Genomic DNA, 20,794 nt, shown 5'->3' on the forward strand with positions numbered 1-20,794 from the left:
CATGGACACATATATGCTAGGCACAAAAGGAAATTGAAACAGCTATTTTACAGTATGTCTCTTCTCACTTGGTTATCTATAGTCCATTTTATATTTAACCCATGTTACTCAGAATTAACTACATCAATGCAAACATGAATAAAAAGAATTAAATATTGAATGGAAGCATGTTTTGCTTCCCTGAGATAAAGGAAATTAACCAAAGAAATTTTGCTTAATATTTGGTACATTACATCAGACTTAGTATTTTCCAACACAGCAAATCAACCACAGTTCTGTCATTAAATAACTTAAAGAACTAGGTCTTTTTGTTTGTTTACAATCTGCACAACACATCACCTTTTTATGGATTGTTTTTGGATCAACATTTGTAATTACAATGTCCTCAAGTCTGGAGAACACTTTAATCTTTTTAGTTTTCATAGCTACAGATGCATCCATTCCTGATTTGAGACAAAAGGAAGAAGATAGTAATTTGTTAACATGCATTTATTAAGTAAACACTTTTTAAAAAAGAAGCATTATTTATTACTGAATATAAAGAATAAGAATAGCTTAGAATCCAGCATTCCACTATGTAATAACCAATGCTAAGCCCAAGACAGGAGTCATGACTTTTACTACACGTTGGCAAATTTGCCAACATAAATTGACTCTGAGACTAGAGTGAAAACTCCCAACACTATCTAGGATCTATCTGTTAAAAAACAGATAGCCTGTGTTATTTATAACATAGTGCCTTCATTTCTTTTAAGTTTACTCCACTTAGAAAATAATTGCCTTCTGTTTCCGAGTCAAGTATTTTCTTCCCTCACAGGCATTTTGGCTATTAAAATACTTATCATATACTTAATCATATCATACAATCAAAATGTATTCAAACATATGTTACAGAGACATCTATAGTGCACACACTAGCCTTTCAGAAGTAAATGAGCAGAGGGGAATAACACGTTTCTTGCATATTTCTTCTGATATTTAAAGAAAAACCCCTTACCTTGTATTCTAATGTCTGCAATTCTACAGGTCTGATCACACACTGTAATACTGAATGCACTTAGCTTTGCAGTGAGTTTTAATTCACACATATCATCATGGGCTGCATTACTAGACACTGGACAGGAAACACAAGAGACATACAAGAACTTCATTATAAGTCAATTTTTTCAAATACATGTTAGATTATTTGTTTTGTACATATATATCATAGAATATGATATATGTACCCATATATCCAACCCAATGCTTTGGGTTGGAAGGGACCTTTAGAGGTCATCTAGCCTAACCCCCCTGCAATAAGCAGGGACACCTTCAGCTAGATCAGGCTGCTCAGAGCGCCATCCAACCTGACCTTGAATGTTGCCAGGGATGGGGGCTCCAATACCTCTCTGGGCAACCTGTTCCAGTGCTTCGCCACCCTCATTGTAAAAAATTCTTTCTTATGTCTAGTCTAAATCTATTCTTCTTTAGTTTAAATCCATTATTCCTTGTCCTGTCACAACAGGCCTTGCTAAAAAGATTCTCCCCATCCTTCCTGTAGGCCCCCTTTAAGTACTGCAAGGTCGCAATAAGGTGTCCCCGCAGCCTTCTCTTCTCCAGGCTGAACAACACCAACTCTCTCAGCCTTTCCTTGTAGGAGAGGTGCTCCAGCCCTTGGATCATTTTGGTGGCCCTCTTCTGGACCTGCTCCAACAGTTCCATGTCCTTCTTGTGCTGAGGGCCCCAGAGCTGGACGCAGTACTCAGGTGAGGTCTCACCAGAGCAGAGTAGAGGGGCAGAATCACCTCCCTCGACCTGCTGGCCACGCTTCTTTTGATGCAACCCAGGATACGGTTGGCTTTCCGGGCTGCAAGCGCACATTGTTGGCTCATGTCCAGCTTGTCATCCACCAGTACCCCCAAGTCCTTCTCCGCAGGGCTGCTCTCAATCCCTTCATCTCCCAGCCTGTATTGATATCAGGGGTTGCCCCATCCCAGGTGCAGGCCCTTGCACTTGGCCTTGTTGAACCTCATGAGGTTCACACAGGCCCACTTCCCCAGCTTGTCCAGGTCCCTTTGGATGACATCTCATCCTCCTGGTGTGTCAACTGCACCACTCAGCTTGGTGTCATCTGCAAACTTGCTGAGGGTGCACTCGATATGAACTATCCAAAAAACAACCTGCCGTTATTCCCTAAAAGTTACTGCTAATTATTAGTCAAAATGTGAAATAAGTCTTTTATTAACACAGTTTTATTCTGGTTCAAGAATAGTCACCAACTAACACAGGCAAACAGCAATCAAGATGATGTTTTTTCTCTTCATTAATATCTAGTTTTCCCGCAACAGTATGCTGAATACAGTGTACATTTCATTATCTGAAACACTATTTCACATGAGAAATGTTCCTTTCTGTATAGAGTAGCAAGGCCAATTTAGACATATTAGGTGAAAAAAGTTTCTGCAGCAAAACTGGAAGTGCCTGCAGAACACAAAATGTAACAGCCAGCCACTGTAAACTCAATTCCAATAGATTTAGAAAACCTCGAATTTCCCAAACAACACTAGAAACACAAGAATCAACCGCACAGGACCTAACATTCTTAAGGAGCTTCCATACAAAAACTCATACTTTCAAGAATAATTTCAAGGTTACAGATACCAATTATTAAAATCAGCACAACACCCTTCAGTTCAGAATTTCTCTTTGCTTTCCCAAGGCTCAAGAATGTTTATTTTCAGCAACGTAAGCACTCTTTAGAGCCTTCAGATTGGCAAGCAACTAAGTTGTGACACTGATACTTTGGAAAGGCTTTGGTACTGTTTACTGCAACATCATTTATTTGACTTCTATTTAAAAGTCAGGCCACTACCTAGGAAAAAATTATATTGAGTAAGGAGAATTTGTAAAATAAAGCAACAGCAGAAGTATCTGGCTTTTTATTAAATGAGATTATATTCTCCCCACATACAGTACTGCAAGCCTTGTTTTTCCACCAAATAGACTGCAATGCTGTCACCTGAAATGGTATCCTTTGAAACCAGAGGCTAGATACTGTTAAGCAACAAAAGTATGGCCTTTCTAATACTGCATTACCTGGTCTAAGAGTACTTCCTTTTTCTTGTTCTTTTATTTGAGGCTTGTGATCTGATGCTTTATCAGTACTGGGAAGACCACCTGATGGAACACTGAATGTGAGAAAACTCATGATGGAAAGCAAAGCCTCTGTGTGAAGTACTATATCCAAACATGAAAAGATGACCTAAAATGAGGACAAGGAGACAGAGTAACATTGTTATTTAGCAACAGTCTATTGCATAACAACTCAGAGTTACTGTCACAAAATTGAGAAAAAAAAGTGCCTTGCTCAATTTCACAAGCATCTCACCCTTCTATCTCCTTCAACTTGACACCACACAAGCTCAAGAACAGATGAGGGAGCTATAGAAGGGAAGCTTAAAACAGCTACAGAGGAACTGTGCCAATCTAAAAATGTATGCTTCATGTGGTTATGCTTTTTCTGTAAGCTCTCTTAGTTCTGCTGCATTTCATTGTGGACTATTGAGCACTTTGGTTGACATCTTCAGAACTACGTATAGAGATATTTTAGTGGGTATGATACAACAAAACAACAAGATTCAAAATTTGCAAGCAGAACAGAAAGTATGTGAATAGCAACTACTCTAGCCAATATTAGTCAAACCTAGCATCAGCTAGCTGACTTTTTGTAGCCCAAAGCAACTCTCAGTAAATGCTGGTTTTACTGATACATTAAGGGATGTCATCTTTCTTGACTCTAAAGTAGTCCAGCCACTTCAAATTCCACATATGGCTGTAAAGAAGCAAGCTCCACCCACCACTACTACTTTAAAGGAAACATTTTAAAAGCAAAATGACCTGCTTTCTTCAGAAGTCACTGAAGCCATGGAAAACTACACATGAATAGTTGCTTTCAGGAGAAGTAAAAAAAGGACTGATTGAACACAAGACCTCTGAGAATGCTTGTTTGACATTTCACCTCACCTCTCAATTTCACTGTTACAAACATTCAAGCTCTGAAACAGAAGGCCTTCGTTTCACACGCTGCTAAGTGTACCACTCCAGAAATAAAACACATCCTACAGGCCTCACTTAGAAATACATCCTTATAAATTTTAACTAGCTAAAAATGTACAGCTTCTAGTTAAAAAAATTAATACATTAAATACTTCTGTAAAAAAAAAAAAAAAAATCATATTTTTCCCTACTGGATATCTCTCTGAAGTAGTTAAATATAAAGCAGTAAGTTTTACTGATGAGAGTGCCAGGGTTTTGTTTTCTTTCTCTTCTCATTGAACGGGGAGGGGGGGAAGTGGGCAACTAACAAGTTTACACAGCTGTTTACATAGCTGTTACTATTTGAGAAGCTTAACAAAAATTAAATACATCCAGTACTTACATTGATGTTTTGCTTGGTGCTTCTGTAAGTGGTAACAAAATCTGGTCCATCAACATCAGCCTAAAGGAAGAAAAAAACAAAAAGCCCAAGTGCACAAGTCTCTCTTGAATTAACAGAATTCATTAACTGAATTTAACACACAGAAGGATTATTTCCATTGCAAAAGAAAACGAAGGAAAGTGACAAAGCCTGAAGAAACAAGTTCTCTAAATAAAGCACATGATCGAGGCAACCAGAATGGGGTACTCGCAGTGCTCTGCTCAGGACATTTTATAGCACGTATTTTGTGAAAGTTCAACTGGCCAGTTACAAAATTTTCTCTTACCTAGGATCTATTTAAATTGAATCAATTTACACTTAGTTTTGTCAGAACAAATGAACTTGTTTTTCCGTACAAAAGTTATGTCATTATAGATAAGAGTATGATTGGCCCACTGGTTCTACAACCTATCAGATTCCTGAGTATTCATGCAGTTTTTGATGGGTGCTTTTTTTTTTTTTTTAAATAATAAAAGCTCAAGAACTCTAGCTACCAACAAATAACTCCTCAAATGCTAGTTTTACCTCCTGTAGAGATCCACCTATCACTTAATAGGTGAGACAGTCTGCCAATGTAAGTTTCACTAATCTGTATTGTTCACAGAGAAGAATGCATACAAACATTTGGCTTCACCAGTGATTTTGGTAATTGTGCTGCCTTATAAATCAAGCACTATATGGAAGCAGTGGAGAGTGAAATGAAATGCCAAGTTGAAAAATAGGTATTTGGGAGAAGACCTAGATAAGTTTTAGATACAATTCCTACAGGTTCTAAAACAAGCAAAACCAAAACCAAATCCTAATACAAGGCTAAGTATGGAAGGCTTATTTTACTCCCCATATAATCTTAGTTAAAATGTAAAAAAACCTTAATGTATTCCATTTTCAGAAGATGTTCATCTGTCTCACTTGATGAATTAATAATGCAAAGAGGATCTCCCTTTGAGTCTGCAAATAAAGAAATAAAACTGTAAAGTATTTCCACTCGCAAACTTTACTCCACCTATGGAATGCCTCCATGCTAATTCTCAATTATATACTAATTATATACTATTCTTGCTGAAATAGTGAAGGTAAACATCTCTTTTCACTGAGAAGCTGCAGATTAAGTATTACCTTATGAAATGCTGTATTCACTTTTCTAAATTAAATAGTCAAAATTAACTTATCTTGGTCCTGAAAGAAGATTTGAAATTGGAAAGTTATTTGCATTCCTATAATTAGTTTTGCATTTCTGTCTTCAGGTTTTTATATTCAAAACCATATTTTTGTTCTTTGAATACATGGCTGTTTCAGTTATTACTTCAAAATCCCTTTGAATTGTTACCTGACCAATCAAGAAAGCACACTGGATTTCCAGTACTGCCAGAACTAGTCATAAAGCACAGATTCAGAAGCTCATCAAAATACTCTGAACAGATAGAATACTTCTCAGGAATGACCATTCCTACTCAAAGCAGGCAACTCACTCAAATTAACTCAAGCAACAGGATTAAAACTTGGTATCAGGTAAAACAGGTTAACTGAATCTAAATTATATAGGACAGCATCATTAAGTGAATTTGGCATGTAACCTCCTGCTCCACGCCCCCAACCCCCGCCAATTATTATTTTTGACCATGCTATCCTCTTACTACAAAAGCTGATTGCACACAATGTACTGACTGCATACCAGTTTTCTGGAAGACTTACCATTTATTTCAATGCATTTCATAATAATTTTTTTCAGATAGGCTGCTGCAGTCAATTCATGATTTCTAATTTTGGTTTCGGTTCCAAGCTGTAGCACAGTTAGAATATGTAATGGATATCTCTCCTTCTGGACCTGCTTCATCAAGGTTATTACAACCTTGAATAGGGAAAGGGGAATATGTTCACTATTTCAGTAAAACTGTCTAGATATTATGGCACGCAGTTATGACTGGGCATTTTCTCCTCAGCTAAGCTTCAAAAGAGGTTATTAATCCAGACATTTTGCCTTTTTACAAAGAGAACCTACAACATCAGTTCACTAAAGATTTTCCCCCCTTCCCCACTCTGTTCCTCTTGGCCAAAAAACCAATCACTTCTTTACTCCTTCAACCACAAAACAAAAATCCCAAGTCTATTAGTTTAGCTAGAATTTCATTTTGTTGGCCTAGCAGTATATCTGTACCTTGTCAAGCTATACTTCAGTTTTGTGACCAGACACTACAAAGTGTTACATACAGAGTTTGAATATGGGAAAAAGAGTTACTACAAATCATACTGGTCTGGAAGGAAGGGCAATAGAGAACAGACAGCAACATGAATCAATCTTTGAATATCTGATGCTATGCAAATAATAATAAAGGACACAGAAATGTTTCAACATTACAATTCTTCATTTATAGAAGATTTTAAGCATTATGCCAATTAGAATGTTGAAAATAAGAAAGGACTTGTGTTTCTAAATGTTTCTCAATTAAAGAAGAACTAGATACAGTTATTAACGAACAATGTTAATTTCAGTGCAATTATTTCATGAAGCAATTATCTTCCATTCTTGGGAACTAAAAATAGTGCCTCAACCTAACAATTTACCACACAAGGAATTTAAAGAATGCAAGTTTGCCAATACTTTGTCTGCATCCTTATGTGGCATACTATTTGTACACTAACAAATTAGCATTTTTTCATCACCCAACATATACAGTCCACAGACAATGTGGACACTAACAAAAATTTCCATGTGAAGCATGTGTAAAACTGTATTAAACAAGACAGAATTGTTCGTAAGATACATTAAATAAGACAACATGGAGCACTACAGGCTAGCCTGTAATACGCCTCAGTCCTATCATTAAAAAAAATTCTTCACAGCCAAGACAGCAAATCTGAAAGTTAGAAGCTGCCAAAAGTACTAGTGATACATGTTGCATAACTACATGATGTTTGTTGACAGGTACCTCAACAGCCAATTGCAACTGTAATTCTGCAAAAACTGAGAAAACCCAAAGTCTGGGATAGTATCAACTTGCTACCTGTCCACACTTCAGCTGTGGGACAAGTATTTCTAATGCCCTTAAAACTAAGTTTTCTTATATGATTTCATATCCATCACACAGAATATGTTTCCCTGGTGGCTGGGGTTAGGAGGAAGTTTCTAGTCTTTGAACACAACTCTCACTCGGCAATAGAATAGTTTTGGGTTTGAAAATGGGGTTTTTCCTGTCTAAAAAATAGGAACCATAGGAACCATTTTGTATGGACAAAAACATCTACAGAGATTTAGCAAAACAAAAAACACACAACACCAACAAAAAACCCCCACCAAAACCAAACACTTAAAGTAACCTGCATACCTAAGCTGTTTGGTCTGACTCTTGAAAAAAATGGAAGGCCATGCTGAGCTCTTCACATTTAAGTATCACAGACAACTTCAGAGAAAAAGCATGCTTGGATAATTTCTTATGCATAGGTATCTTTGTTAATTGATTGCTTGTGCATCTTCCCAGTACTTCACCCTACAATCTAACCTTCAGACTTAGTATCTCTAAGGGAAAAATACTAGTTCCAGCTTAACTAGACCAAGCTTAACCAGCTTAAACCAGCTGGTTTGTTACTAAGAGAATCACATGCAGCATTATGAAGGAATAAGGATAAGTGCAGAACATCTAGAAGAAGTCTGGTTTTCCTTGTTAGATGTATTGTGTATGTTAAATATAAATACAATCTCACATAATACAGACAAAAGAAAACAGCTAAAGAAACAGCTGAAGAATCTGGGTTCTGGGGGGTTTTTTGTTTACTTTTTGCTGGTATGTACCATCTTCTTTAAACAGTTAAAATGGACTTTATAGCCCACTACTTCTAAGAAACAGACTTGAGTACTGTATTCAGTAACAATAAATTTTACAGATGGATACGCACCTCTTTGATTTCAAAATTAAGTAGCATATTGATTACATCTTCATTCAATGTTCTTTGTCTCTTTTCACACAGCATTTCTTCTGGAACACTCTTATCCTGTGTCAAAACTGATTTCTCAATTTCTTTGGTTTTACCTGAAGCATTCAATGAATTGGTTAACTTTTGAAATTGCCACCATTTGTTTAGCTCAAGAAACATACCCAATTTTTTTATTCATTTAGATGGTTTACATTCACCTAAGATAAGCTAGTAACATTTCCACAAGCAGAGCCCTTAACTTCAGAGCAGGCAAAGCAAATAGAAACATGTTCTGGCAACAAGATGACTCTGGCATCTCAGTACCTTGCTAGTTCTGTGACAATTTAGCCAACACGATTACCAAATTTTGTCTTGTAATGTTTCCACTTTTTTGAAATATTAAAGTATGAACACTGTCCTTGAAAAATTAAAAAGAGAAGCGTTTATCACTTATACATCATACTCTCACATCTAAGCTCACTTTCCAGATAATAAATGTTTTTCATTATTCCTGAAAGCTAACACACTTAATATTCATAACAAACAAACTCCATCTCTGACCTTCCTTTTGCAGTACTGATTTTGCATGAGTTTCTTTTTCTTCTGCTTCACCAAGGTTTTCCGTCAACACTTTAAGAAAGACATTCAAATCCTCTTGACTTAACACAACCTACAAAATTGCAGATCACAGTTCTTAGGAAAAAACACATTGTTCTTTAAACTTATCACTAGTTAGCAAAGCAGAACAATGTTTCCTGGCAAGAAGAGTGCTTATTTACAGGTATTTTGTCAGCAGCAGCATCCCTTAAGTAACACAATGAAATTCTTTTAACCGCTTATTGTTAAAGGATTAGGAGATTAAAGAAGGTTATGACTTCTAAAGCTGTATCAATATATATTGCAGCCTTTATTTAGCTTATCTATGTTTTTAATACTTTCCTGTAAATGACATGCTACTTCATGATATTCTAATTCCAGTTTCACCCAAGATGTACCTGCTACTTGCTTTCACAGTATATAAATTGCTACAAAATAACAACTATCTTGAGGTCACTCAAGGGAGATAGGAAGTTACAAAGCTGGAATTACTAAGGCAAATTTAAATTCCTCTCAAGAAGATTCCTTTTTTTTTTTAAAAAAAAAACCACAAAACAAAAAACACACTGAAAAAAGACTCGCTCAGAGAACTGGTCACAAAAACATTTCACTTAAGTTGGTCTTGCCTTATGACAGGGAATAAACGAGACTCCTTGACACCCCTTTCAGTTTTTTTTCTTTCTCTCAGTTTAATAAATGTATACAGCAGTTCAGGTGGTTTATATGACACTTTCAAACCTCTACATTCACACAGGTAGGTTAAACCCTGTTGGCATCCCTGAAACTCACTCCACAGCTACTAAAAATTTGCAGCTTGTTGCACCTTTGTGTCCAAAAATAACATAAAGGTTGGTCTTACACTAAGATTACTGTGAGCTTCCCACCACTCTCTTTTCACAAGACTTACATTCATTGTATCCAGGTACCCCGTGATCTCCAATACTGGTAATTTGTGAAACCAAGCTGCAGATAGATTTCGTTTCACAGACAGGCTTAAATTAATAGGGTGAAGTATTTGAATGTCTGGATGCGACAAACCCGTCTCCATAGTGGTCCTTAAAACAAAGGTGGGGGGAAGGAGGGCAGAACAACAACAAAAAAAAAAAAAAACACAAAACACATGGTGGGGAAGTTAGAAGGCATGTGTTACATTTTCAAAGTAACATCTTAAAAACTCAAATGTAGTATCTCTTTAGGCTTGAACGGCTTCCTGAGCAGAACAGTATCTTATTTTACTACTGATTTATTTGCCCTTAAGGTAACAGGTTAGTATTTTAACACCAAATATTTGACACTGTCACCAACCATGGTTTCTAAGCAAATAGATTAACATCCTATAGCGTACTGATATTACCAATTAGCTAAGGCATTACTTAAAGTGCACTTTACCTAGACAGTTTCAGCTTTGTCAGCTGCACATCCATTTTGTCAATGACTGGAGGGAGCGAACTGCCTTCTGGAGACACCAAGCTAAACTGGTTCTGAACCTTAATCAAGCCAAGATCTATTACTATAGCATTGGGGGAAACTGAGGACTGAGGAATGACTATAACTGGTGCTTTCAAGTGAATGTCCATTGCAAGTCGAAAACTCCTTTGAGCCAGGTCTTTTACACTGGTAGCAGCCTTTTCTGCAGCTTGAACTGTAGCAGCACTCAGTGCCTCCTTAGCTGTCTGAAAGTTGTTCAAGAAGGTCTAGAATAAGCAGTTGAAGAGAAAGGAGAAATGTCTGTAAACAGTATTTTAATCTAAATTACTCTCTTGTTTTACAGCATCACCCACAAACAACATTAACCACCAATTATGCTGCCTACCGTGTTAAGTTTTCCCTGGAGAAAGACAACTGAGTGCCTTCTGTCATGACCTCTAATAGAGGGTCAAAAACATACTAACCAGTGCAATCTACTCATTTTAAACGCATTTCTACTTTTTCTTCCTTCACTAACTACAAGATTCCTTTACCTCATTAGCTTTTGGGGACACATTATTTTTAGATCCCCTCTTTGCCCCCAGTGAATAAGTAACTCCTATTAAAGCCAGTACTGAATGACAGAAAGCCCACTAGTGCTTTATTGAAAAAGCCAATATTAGTATACTTGAGAAGGTAGAAGTGTTTACAGTGATTAATTTGCAGTCCTCGTAGCATTTAACCTTGCAGAAAGTTTTGCCTCTAACGTTAACTCAGATACGTTTGCAACGAACTCAGGTTTTTGCCAGGGGGGAGAGGGCAGTGAACACAAAACCCCCAAAATACCTTAATAGCACCAAGCTTTTCCCTATTTCCACAGCAGAGGGTGGGAAGTGACCCACTTGCACTGTTAGTTTTTTTGAAATTCAAACCAGTTAAAGTTTACTTATCAAAGTTTTTTAATAGTACGCATGAAAAATTAAGCCTATCCTTTCTTCTTCAGAAACTTAAGTTATGCTTGTACTGAGGACACAAACAAGGAAGACTAATTTGAGAACATACAAAGGGAAAAAGGACTTACCAGAAGAGACATGAGAAATTTGTGAAGGTATACTATTTGAATACAGCCTACTTTCAAAGATACGGTACCGTCCACTTTTGACATATCAGTGTAGGCTTCTCCCTCAGTAGCATATGGATCTAATGTGAGATTGAAACTGAAAACTTCATCTCCTACTATAGACACAGCCTAGAAAGAGAGAAACAGTACCTACCAGCCATCAGCAGCTTCTAAAAAGGTACTTAAAACAAAGAACTAAATATATCAGCCTCTCAGATGTACATTAGATTTTTTTTTTAAATCTTTTCAGACATCCATTCTTCTAATATGAAAACTATGCTTTACCATGTATCTTATTTGAAAAGAGGTATTAATGACAAATCAAATATTTTTAAGAGTGGAATAAGAATATGTATTACATTTCACTTTTATACACACAAAACTAACCAAGAATCAAGTAAAACTTAAAAAATAGTAGTTGAGTACTTTTTTATGATGGGTCCTTGAATCAACATCTGTGACAACTATGTCTTTAAGTCGGGCAAAGAATACAGTGTGACTTGGCTGAAGGAGAAGAGAGGAGTCAAGACCTGTAAAGTAAGAGAGATAAACAGTAGTATTGCATAACAGAAGTAACACTCATTTTCAAGGTGGGGACACATGACACCAGTAGGGGAAGTGAGAAAACATTACATTGCAACGAACAATGATTTTGTTAATAGTTTGCTAAAATCAACAAAGATTTTTAAAAACCCACAAAAAAATACCTAAACACACTCGATTCTCTCCTCTGTTTCCAAATGAAGTAAGTCAGTTACCACATCCCTTGCTGAAGGGACTGTAAATAAAAGAGCTCTGTTCGATCCAAGTCATTTTAGTCTCCCTGTACCCAAATCAGAATAATTAGAAGTAATTCCCCACCTACCATAACTTCTCCAAAATAAAAAAAGTATTTTAGGTTCTGGAAATAAAAACTTTTTGCATATTATCAGTCAGACACAGAAGATAAGTATCTTGTCTAGACTTCAAACCCAAGTCCGTACATTATGCTGTCTGTTATCAAGCTTTGAGAACGTGACCATACTACAGCTTTGAACAAAACAAAATAGAAAAATTTGTAATACAGATACTGTCTCAATATCAATCATCTCTGGAAAGAAATGAGCTACTATTCATAGAAAAATATTCAAATAATAATCCATCTACACCAAGCTACTGAGCGAGTTTACTGAGATTTTTCTATCAAAAAAGATGTCACTATACTGCATTTGAATACAACACTTTTGCATACAAAATCTTGTGTTAATACATCATATGATTTAGACATGGGCACAAGCAAGAGACTTTCTATGAACTGCATTAGATATTCTTGTATATCGCACGTTCTTAAATGTTCATACTAAGAGAGAGTTCTGGCAGCTACTAGGATGGCAGCTATAGCCAAACTTGGAAGTAAAATTCCCCCCGCCCCGAATTATTAATAGCCCCTCTGAGGCTGGTAAAAAAGAAACAAGAAAACAAAACCAGAACAAGAAACCCAAACAAACCTTAAGAGTTCAAAACCAAAGAAAACCACTTTAAGGGTTTTTTTTAATCCTAAATACATCAGGTATAGCAGAAAAATATCCACAGCTTAGTACAACATGAAAAGCCACCCATAACCAAACTCCTTCAAAACACAAACCTAATTACTTGAAAAATAATATACCATGCTTTTCTAGCTGGAGGCCAAAACATTACGACAGACTAGAAGACTGACTTTGAAAACAATACCACAAGCCATGTTTGTAACAGGTAACAATAAGAAAAGAAGTCAGATGCTGAAAAATTACACCTTAAATATTTTAGTCCAATTATTCAGCAGTTGCTTTGAAACTAAACTATTAGATCAGTTAGTACTAACAAAGAATTTAATACCTTGTATCTTGATCTCTGCGATGTTCTTTTTTTCATCACAAATATTTAAACAGAAGGCATCCAGCTTGGCAAAAAGCTTGAAGTCAAAGACATCCTTATCCTTGGAAGGTCTAGCCACTAGAAATGAGAGAGGGTGGATTTTCAAGGTACATATAATTCATATTTTCACTTAAACTCCTGAGAGTATTTAAGGGTTGTTTTGGTCTAGGGGTTTTTTTGGCATTCAGATGACTCAGTTTTGTTTCTTATAGTTTTCTTCACCACCACTATCATGATTAAGTCTGTGACATGTCATCTTAGAGCAACAAGTCTTCCTCTGAAGGCAACTCTACCGATAAGAGTAAAACATGTCAGCATTTGCTTGTAATTTTATGTCTGATATTACTCCCATCTAGTGATGACTCTCTACTGGGACAATTTTACTTTTTTAAAATGAAGGGTAATTGCTGGGTTATGAGGAAATAAATTGCACAGTATACTTATTTTTAACATTAAGTCAATAACTCAATAGGTTCACAGTAGTGTTTTTTTCAGGGTATCTAATATTTCCTATTCCAAGATCCTAATGTAGGAAATTTTCTCTTAAACTTCAAGCTCATAAGAAATGGCAAACCTTGGAAGCCTATTTCAGGCAGCCAACACCCACATTTTACAAGAGCAAATGTTAAGGCTGGGGAGAATAAGGTGAAGTCACACGCAAGTGTCAAAAACTATCTATGGGGGAAGACCAGAAGCCATCAGACCTCACTGATGGTCTGCACCTTCGCTAACCAAGAGTAGCAAAGTGTTAATGCAAGAGCTCAAATACCTATGAGCTTTGTTAAACTGTACATAGCAGCAGCTTCTTTTTCAGCCTGCAGATTCAAACCCAGGTCATTTAAAACTTATAAGTGATTCTGAACATTCTTCACTAGACACCCCATTTTCAGCTTGAGTTTTGCACTTAGGATTAAAGACAGCGTACCTGCTCCCCTCTGAGCCTGTTTTGATATCAATTCATTTTTTGTTTCAGTGCTACAGGGACAGCAAGATTTTCATTAGGCTAGCAAAGGACTTGACTACTTCTTTGAAAGTATATTTAAATTACCTAGATCAATAACATAATCAAAGTACTATTTATCTCCTTTATTTTACCATGATCATTAAGATCATGCTGCTGAGTCCTCTAAGTTTGCAAAAATCTCATTTACTCAAATTCAAGTCTATTTGTGAAATGGCAATGAAACACAAGAATAGAAAGCTCACCTGAAGACACCATTTATGATTGTAATCATTGTTTCATTTACTGTTTTTCTGAAGTCAGTCCCCCAGCTTGGTGAGTCACAGTCACAAGCTTTGATCTTCACCCCACACTACAAAGCTATTCAGGTTTCTCTGGATTTGATCATTTTGCCAGCATGCAACACATCCTTTCAGAACTATCATTTTGACAAACACAACTGTACCTTTCTTCAGTCTAGTGTCATCTTCTTGCTTTTTGTCTTTAGTTGATGTGTCTCCACTACTTTCATTGCTTGATGGACTAACAGCTGTTACAAAACTGACAGCAGACATAAGGGCCTCTGTATGCAGTAGAAGGTTCAATGATGAAAAAGCTACCTGTCAAAAACACGAGATTCCATATGACAAAAAAAAAAAAAACCTTACAAGTACAAGAGCTGGACTGAGGTGCAAAAGCACCCAATGGAATATAACATTTTCTTAGAAACAGAAAAGCTGCATGTGTTACCAGCAACAGATCATAAAGGAAAAAAAGCTTTCTGTAAAGCAGAAAAGTGGTAAGCTTAGAAAATACAAAACCTAACAACAAACCAACAGCTGTAACTGTTAACCTATAACCTCCTCAGTACAAAAGCAAAGTGATACAAAATTGATTTAGAAGCATTAAATGAGTGAAACTCATTGTGGAAAAGTGCATTAAGTGAAAAACTTCGTTAGATGACTAAGAGCAACACACTTGGAGCAAGGTAGTCTAACCTAAACCAGGATTCAGTCTTCTGAAGCAGTATGCTCTGCCAAACAGAGACCCACTCTTGAATGCTCCTGCAATAACACACTACTACATGAACAGAAAAGTGGCAGGCAGCTGCCATGTAGATACTTCGTATAAAGATATTTCTCAACAAATCCACTAAAGGAGTCCAAAAGGTAAGTGCCTACCACGTAGTTCAGTAAAAGTTATCCACTTGAATGGGCTTGAAATTGGAAAAAGAGCTCAAATGCAATTCTTCCAGACACAGAAGTCACACTGAAGAGTTGCAAGGCAACACCTGATGATGTATAGAAAGTTGAGTTCTCTTAACACCAGCACTACCCCAGAGTGTGAAGTCAGTCAACTCAGTAGCATTGGAGTAGTAGAACTGTCATCCCTGCTGCGGCTTCAGGAACCTTTTCTTGGTAAAAGGTTCCAGTATTAACAAGACTTCCCTGATGAAGTCTATAGATACTCTAAAACTATTAGGTGGCAAGTAAAATATTACAGTCTTCACACCAAAAAGTGACAGGCAAAACAATGCCATAAATTTATAAAGGGAGGGAAGTACCTATCATGGAAAACTGACAGCCCTTTGTAGTTTATTTCCAGAATTCTTCAAGACACTGTTTTTCCTTAGATTGAGATCTCCAACTCAAAAATACACCATTAGTACAACAGTCAGAACTTAAGAAGTTAGGTACTTGCTGTATAAAAACATTTCCCTATATTGCAATAATTTTTGAGATCAAATTCTCATTCTAGAGTCTACGACAAAAGTGATGGAGAGGAAAATGCAGTATTGCAAGAAGCTCCTAAGTCATATTTCAGAGCAAAGAATTAGAACATGCTCTCCTCCACCCTCCCCCCACCAAAAAAAGAAAAAGAAAAAAATCACCTTAAATGGATTTAGACTTCTTAATAAATTTAGCCAACAGAGTGCTCATTATGTGGCACTCACAATACAAACAGATTATTTGACAGAAAAGGGGAAGTCTTCTAGACCCCACTACATTTTCCCATACTGGGCATTCGAACTTCATGATCTCATATGCATGAGAAGATGCATTCTTACATTATTTTGAATTTTATCCACATGAGCTAGCTAGATAGCTTTTCGTCATAGTTAAGAAACAGCCTAACATACTGCTCTTATAATGTAAGTTGTAAAAAACTTTCAAGTACATTTTAACTCCTTAAATCTCCCTGCTGCAAGGCTGGGAGGGGAGAACAGGAAAGCCAGAAAACCCTTATTGATTCCTCCCTTCTAAGCAAGCAAACCAAAAGAAAATAAGCAATAAAATCTGCAAGCACTCACTTGAATCATCTGTTCAGTGTTGTCAAAAGTTGTCTGGAAGTGTGGCCCGTTTCTGTCAGCCTGAAAAGAATGATTCACATGGAGGTTAATATTAATTCCAATCAGTCACTGTGCTCTTCAGAAGATACAAAACAATCCACTAGCTCTGAAGAGTAGGTTTAAGACTTTATAATATAGTATGTGCTTTAAAAAAAAATTTTAGAAGTTTTATGTATACCTTTATATACTCCACCTTCAGAAGGTCTAAGCCAGGTTTATCCGAGGAACTGATTAGATGAATGGGTGCTTTTTTACCTGTAACATACCACATGAAACACCAAGAATTAGGGTAATTTCTGTTCTTTCAGAGAACCAAAGAATTTGTGCCTTGAAGATAGGCATTAACTTCCAATACCATTTGTTAAAATACATTGCACCACCAAATATGAATCACTGATCTCTCTTCGTGAAGTCCAAAATGGTAAGTCATAGAGTCATAGAATCATTTAGGTTGGAAAAGACCTTTAAGATCATCCAGTCCAACCATTAACGTACACTACCAAGTCCACACTAAACCAATCAAGGGTAGACTAGACTAAACTATGTCCCAGAGTGCCACATCTACCCGTTTTTTGAACGCTTCTAGGGATGGTGACTCCATCACCTCTAAAGTCTGTACCCCTTCTCCATCCAAAGATAGAGCACTAAGCTATTTCTTTATCTAATAAGCATTATGGTGGGAGTCCAGAGCTTATCAACTGTACCAATGGGACAAGCACTGCCAGTGGACAGTTGCATACTAAGTATTGTAACTGGAAAACCAGAACATTTGGATTTCAGTGAGCACAAGAGACAGGAGAGCCAGAGTTTCAGACTAACTGATATATATATACACACACACACACACACTAGGATACTTCTCTTCCATTGCTTATTACCTCCAATTTCATAGTAATCCAAGCTTATTTTCTTTAAATAAGATACAGCTGCTAAATTATAGGTTCTGACAGTAGCTTCTGTCCCAAGATGCATTACATCAAATACAAGTACCGTTTCCTCAGTTCTCTTTTGCCTGGTGAGTTCTACTAAAACCTGGATAAGCAAAAAATACACAGTTATACCATCTTTTCACATATAGTATTCTCACCATTCAAACCACCAAGAAAAAGTGCAAAATTAATGCCTTGCCTGCTTTACTGGAAGTATGATTTTTATTACAGAGCTAAAATGCAAAATCGAAAAAAAAAGTGATTGCTTTATGGTGAGAGATATAAATATCAGAAAAATTTGGGGATTTGCTCTTCACAAGTAACCTGCCTGGCTATTTACTTTCTTCTTCCAGTGCAAATTTCCCACCTCCCACCCCCAAATTATGACTTGGTACTATTATTTTCTACGAAAAATACTCCAATAAAGGGGGATTTTGCTGTTTTTTTAATACATAAACACAGATGAAGTATGTGTATGTGTTTTATTTACCTACATACTATATATAAAAAAACCACCTCATACACATACCGTATATAAATAACTCGTACACAGAAATATGTCTGTATATACCTGTGTATTTTTTTTGTTTGGTGGTATGTTTTTGTCTCCACTAAATCTGGAGAACACCAGTAAAGGAATATTGAATTTTTAAATATTCTATTTTTACCTTCTACATAAAGAATTTAAGAGACATACCTCTTTAATTTCAAACTTCAGCTGAAGATCTGTCAGTTCCTCTTTAGCAGGGTCCTTACTTCTTATTTCTTCTCCTTTAATTAGTGACCTGTCAGTTGGTTCAGAACTTTCCTCAAAATCAAAATATTCTTCTTCAGAGTCTACAAAAGAAGTGACTTCCTCCTTAGTAAACTTTTCCCAGAAACAGGGGTAAATATCCCACCCTCTCTTTCCCATTCCAATCAGATTTTAAACTGTACAAGCATGTTTGTATGATACTTTTTAGATCTGTACTGCTTTCTTACTCATTGGATGAAAGTGAAGAAAATTAAAGTCCTATTAAGGAAAGCACTAGCATTGAGCTGTATCATTAGACACTCAAGAACACATATAAGGAAAACCAGTTATAAAGTAAGGTCCAGGAAGAAAGTTTCCCAGGTTCCACTACAGGAAAGTTCTTCACAAGAACAGCCACAGAAGTAAATGCTCAAATCCACAGTGTCAATACAGTAATTTGCTGTTTGTTATTCTAGTTGTGCATTTTCAGACAAAGGAGAGCTTTGCTAATGCAAAACACTCAGGACAGAACACATGTGATGTTTGTAACAGCCCATTTTTGCCACACGTTGGCTGCTTAATACAACTGTACACATCCTTCAGATATGTTACTCACCTTTTTGCCCATCCCAAAGTATGTGTCCTGAAGTGGCAGCAGCAGATTAGTATTTTGCTAAATCCGTTTTCAGATTTAAGTCAATTCTGAAATAACAGGTTCCTCAATACTTTCTGCTAAAAAGATGTCTCATGACATCTGAGTAACTAAATTGGTTTGCTAATGACATCCTAATACAGTTGTTATTAATAGCACACATTTGAAGAGGTTGCTTATGCATAATATTAATCCGCAAAAAAAAGCTCTTTTGCTTTTTAAAAAAAAAACCAAAGTTTATTATTCTGAGGTAACATGAGCATCTTAATCGAATCTTCTTATGCACTTGAAGTTAGAGATGATCAATCATACTCATCTCTGCTGTCCTTAAAACATGTTATGTTTTAAGATCAACAGTAGCCTGAAAATGTTAGCTATTCCATAAGTTACAGCCTTCTACTTTTACAAAGGCATATCTGTAGCTTCTTACCTGACACTATTTCTGCTAACAACTGGGATGTATTAAGTAACCCTTTACTGACAACAGGAATTGTGGGAATAGCCAGTACCTAGAGGGAGGGAACAAAAGGTAAAAAAAAAATTTAAAAAAAAAATCACTATTTTAAAGTTTGCATAACTTGGTATGTTCAGTGATGTTTTCTACTAATGATGCATGTTTCACCTTGCCTCCTCCATATTACTTAGAAAGGTCAGTTTTGCCAATACTTATATTGAAACCAGCAGTGACAAAGGCTAAGCTAGCCTTGTTTGAACAAGCCCAGCATGTTCTGATGGCAAGTTATAACGAAGACGCTTTATGTAACTCAGCTTGGCAACAGATCTCTTATTTCAAGTGATAAAGACCACAGACATTAGCAGCAGTTCACACTTACAACGATCACTTTACTGACGTCATTTTTTTAATTTCAGTTTTCTTAGTTATAATCAGCTTACCTTTGTGCTTGGAATTGACACAGATGACTTCTGAGGCAACGGAATGCTATCAATCAGATCAAAAATTGCCTTGATTTTCTGGTCAGAGAGTCTGACGTGCACCAAAGGAAGTTCTCCTGACACTTTAAACCTTTTTTAAAAATAATTTCATTAAGCTCCAAGACAAAAAAAGTACATACCAATTCTTGATTTAAATCTTACCAATATCTATACTCATATATGAAGATCACATCACAGGAAAGCTAGTGATCCTGCATTAAAATCAGGTCTGGGACTTCCTTTAAACAGTATAGTTAGTAACCCGTGAAGGTGACCAGGGAACTACTACCTAAAAAAGGTTTCATAAGTAGTAGTAAGCTACTTCTATTTCTTAAGTTAATACCTCCAAATTATAAAGTGTAACTGAACCTTTGCGGAAAATACACTTTTCTGTAAGTACACAGTAATTAAAAAGAAGTCCTTTCAACATTAATATATTACTTTGCCATCCTGGTATCTCTTTCTACCATCGATTTTGCCAACTGTACATGAATATCCATAGGCTGTAATATGTGCAAAGTTGATGGATGTTGAAAACGAGCCTTCTTCCAGTCTTCACCTGCAAATGTTCAGTAAATTTAGATGAAAAAACATCACTTGCTAATTGCTTTAATTAAGGTATCATTAAAGTAATCAAATGGCATCACTAGGAAAGGATAAAGAACCCACTCACAAACTAATCTAGAACAAATTAGGGGAAGTATTTTAAGAGCTTTTGAATCCATTTTCAATAGTTCTTAACACTGTATTGCCTTAGCCTCAAGCCCAATTCTACACTAAAAGGTGTATCTGAACATAGAACCCTAAAAAAAAGAAACAAACTTAGATAGATGGATAAATATAAAACAGTAACCTAGCATTCTGTTGACTGC

At 36.3% G+C, this 20,794-nt stretch overlaps 1 protein-coding gene across 7 annotated transcripts in view; it reads right to left on the minus strand.

Annotated features, from left to right (window-relative positions):
* VPS13C (vacuolar protein sorting 13 homolog C) overlaps positions 1–20,794 on the minus strand; it is a 104,314-nt gene that overhangs the window by 51,732 nt on the left and 31,788 nt on the right. For 5 of the 7 annotated variants that reach the window (XM_075713528.1, XM_075713531.1, XM_075713530.1 and 2 more), the window contains 21 exons: positions 20,364–20,481; positions 19,884–20,013; positions 19,420–19,498; positions 18,302–18,441; positions 17,554–17,707; positions 16,854–16,930; positions 16,637–16,696; positions 14,792–14,945; positions 13,347–13,463; positions 11,916–12,019; positions 11,451–11,618; positions 10,352–10,656; positions 9,870–10,017; positions 8,927–9,035; positions 8,348–8,481; positions 6,149–6,305; positions 5,325–5,404; positions 4,418–4,477; positions 3,076–3,241; positions 998–1,114; positions 340–443 (listed from right to left, as the gene is read on the minus strand). In XM_075713528.1, the coding sequence (XP_075569643.1) occupies positions 340–443; positions 998–1,114; positions 3,076–3,241; positions 4,418–4,477; positions 5,325–5,404; positions 6,149–6,305; positions 8,348–8,481; positions 8,927–9,035; positions 9,870–10,017; positions 10,352–10,656; positions 11,451–11,618; positions 11,916–12,019; positions 13,347–13,463; positions 14,792–14,945; positions 16,637–16,696; positions 16,854–16,930; positions 17,554–17,707; positions 18,302–18,441; positions 19,420–19,498; positions 19,884–20,013; positions 20,364–20,481 (2,681 nt within the window). Of the gene's footprint in view, positions 1–339; positions 444–997; positions 1,115–3,075; positions 3,242–4,417; positions 4,478–5,324; positions 5,405–6,148; positions 6,306–8,347; positions 8,482–8,926; positions 9,036–9,869; positions 10,018–10,351; positions 10,657–11,450; positions 11,619–11,915; positions 12,020–13,346; positions 13,464–14,781; positions 14,946–16,636; positions 16,697–16,853; positions 16,931–17,532; positions 17,708–18,301; positions 18,442–19,419; positions 19,499–19,883; positions 20,014–20,363; positions 20,482–20,794 lie in introns of all 7 variants that reach the window. The other 2 variants (XM_075713529.1, XM_075713527.1) reach the window with 1 other exon arrangement.

This window comes from Pelecanus crispus, chromosome 7 (genome assembly GCF_030463565.1).
Source record: "Pelecanus crispus isolate bPelCri1 chromosome 7, bPelCri1.pri, whole genome shotgun sequence".
Classification (NCBI taxonomy): domain Eukaryota; kingdom Metazoa; phylum Chordata; class Aves; order Pelecaniformes; family Pelecanidae; genus Pelecanus; species Pelecanus crispus.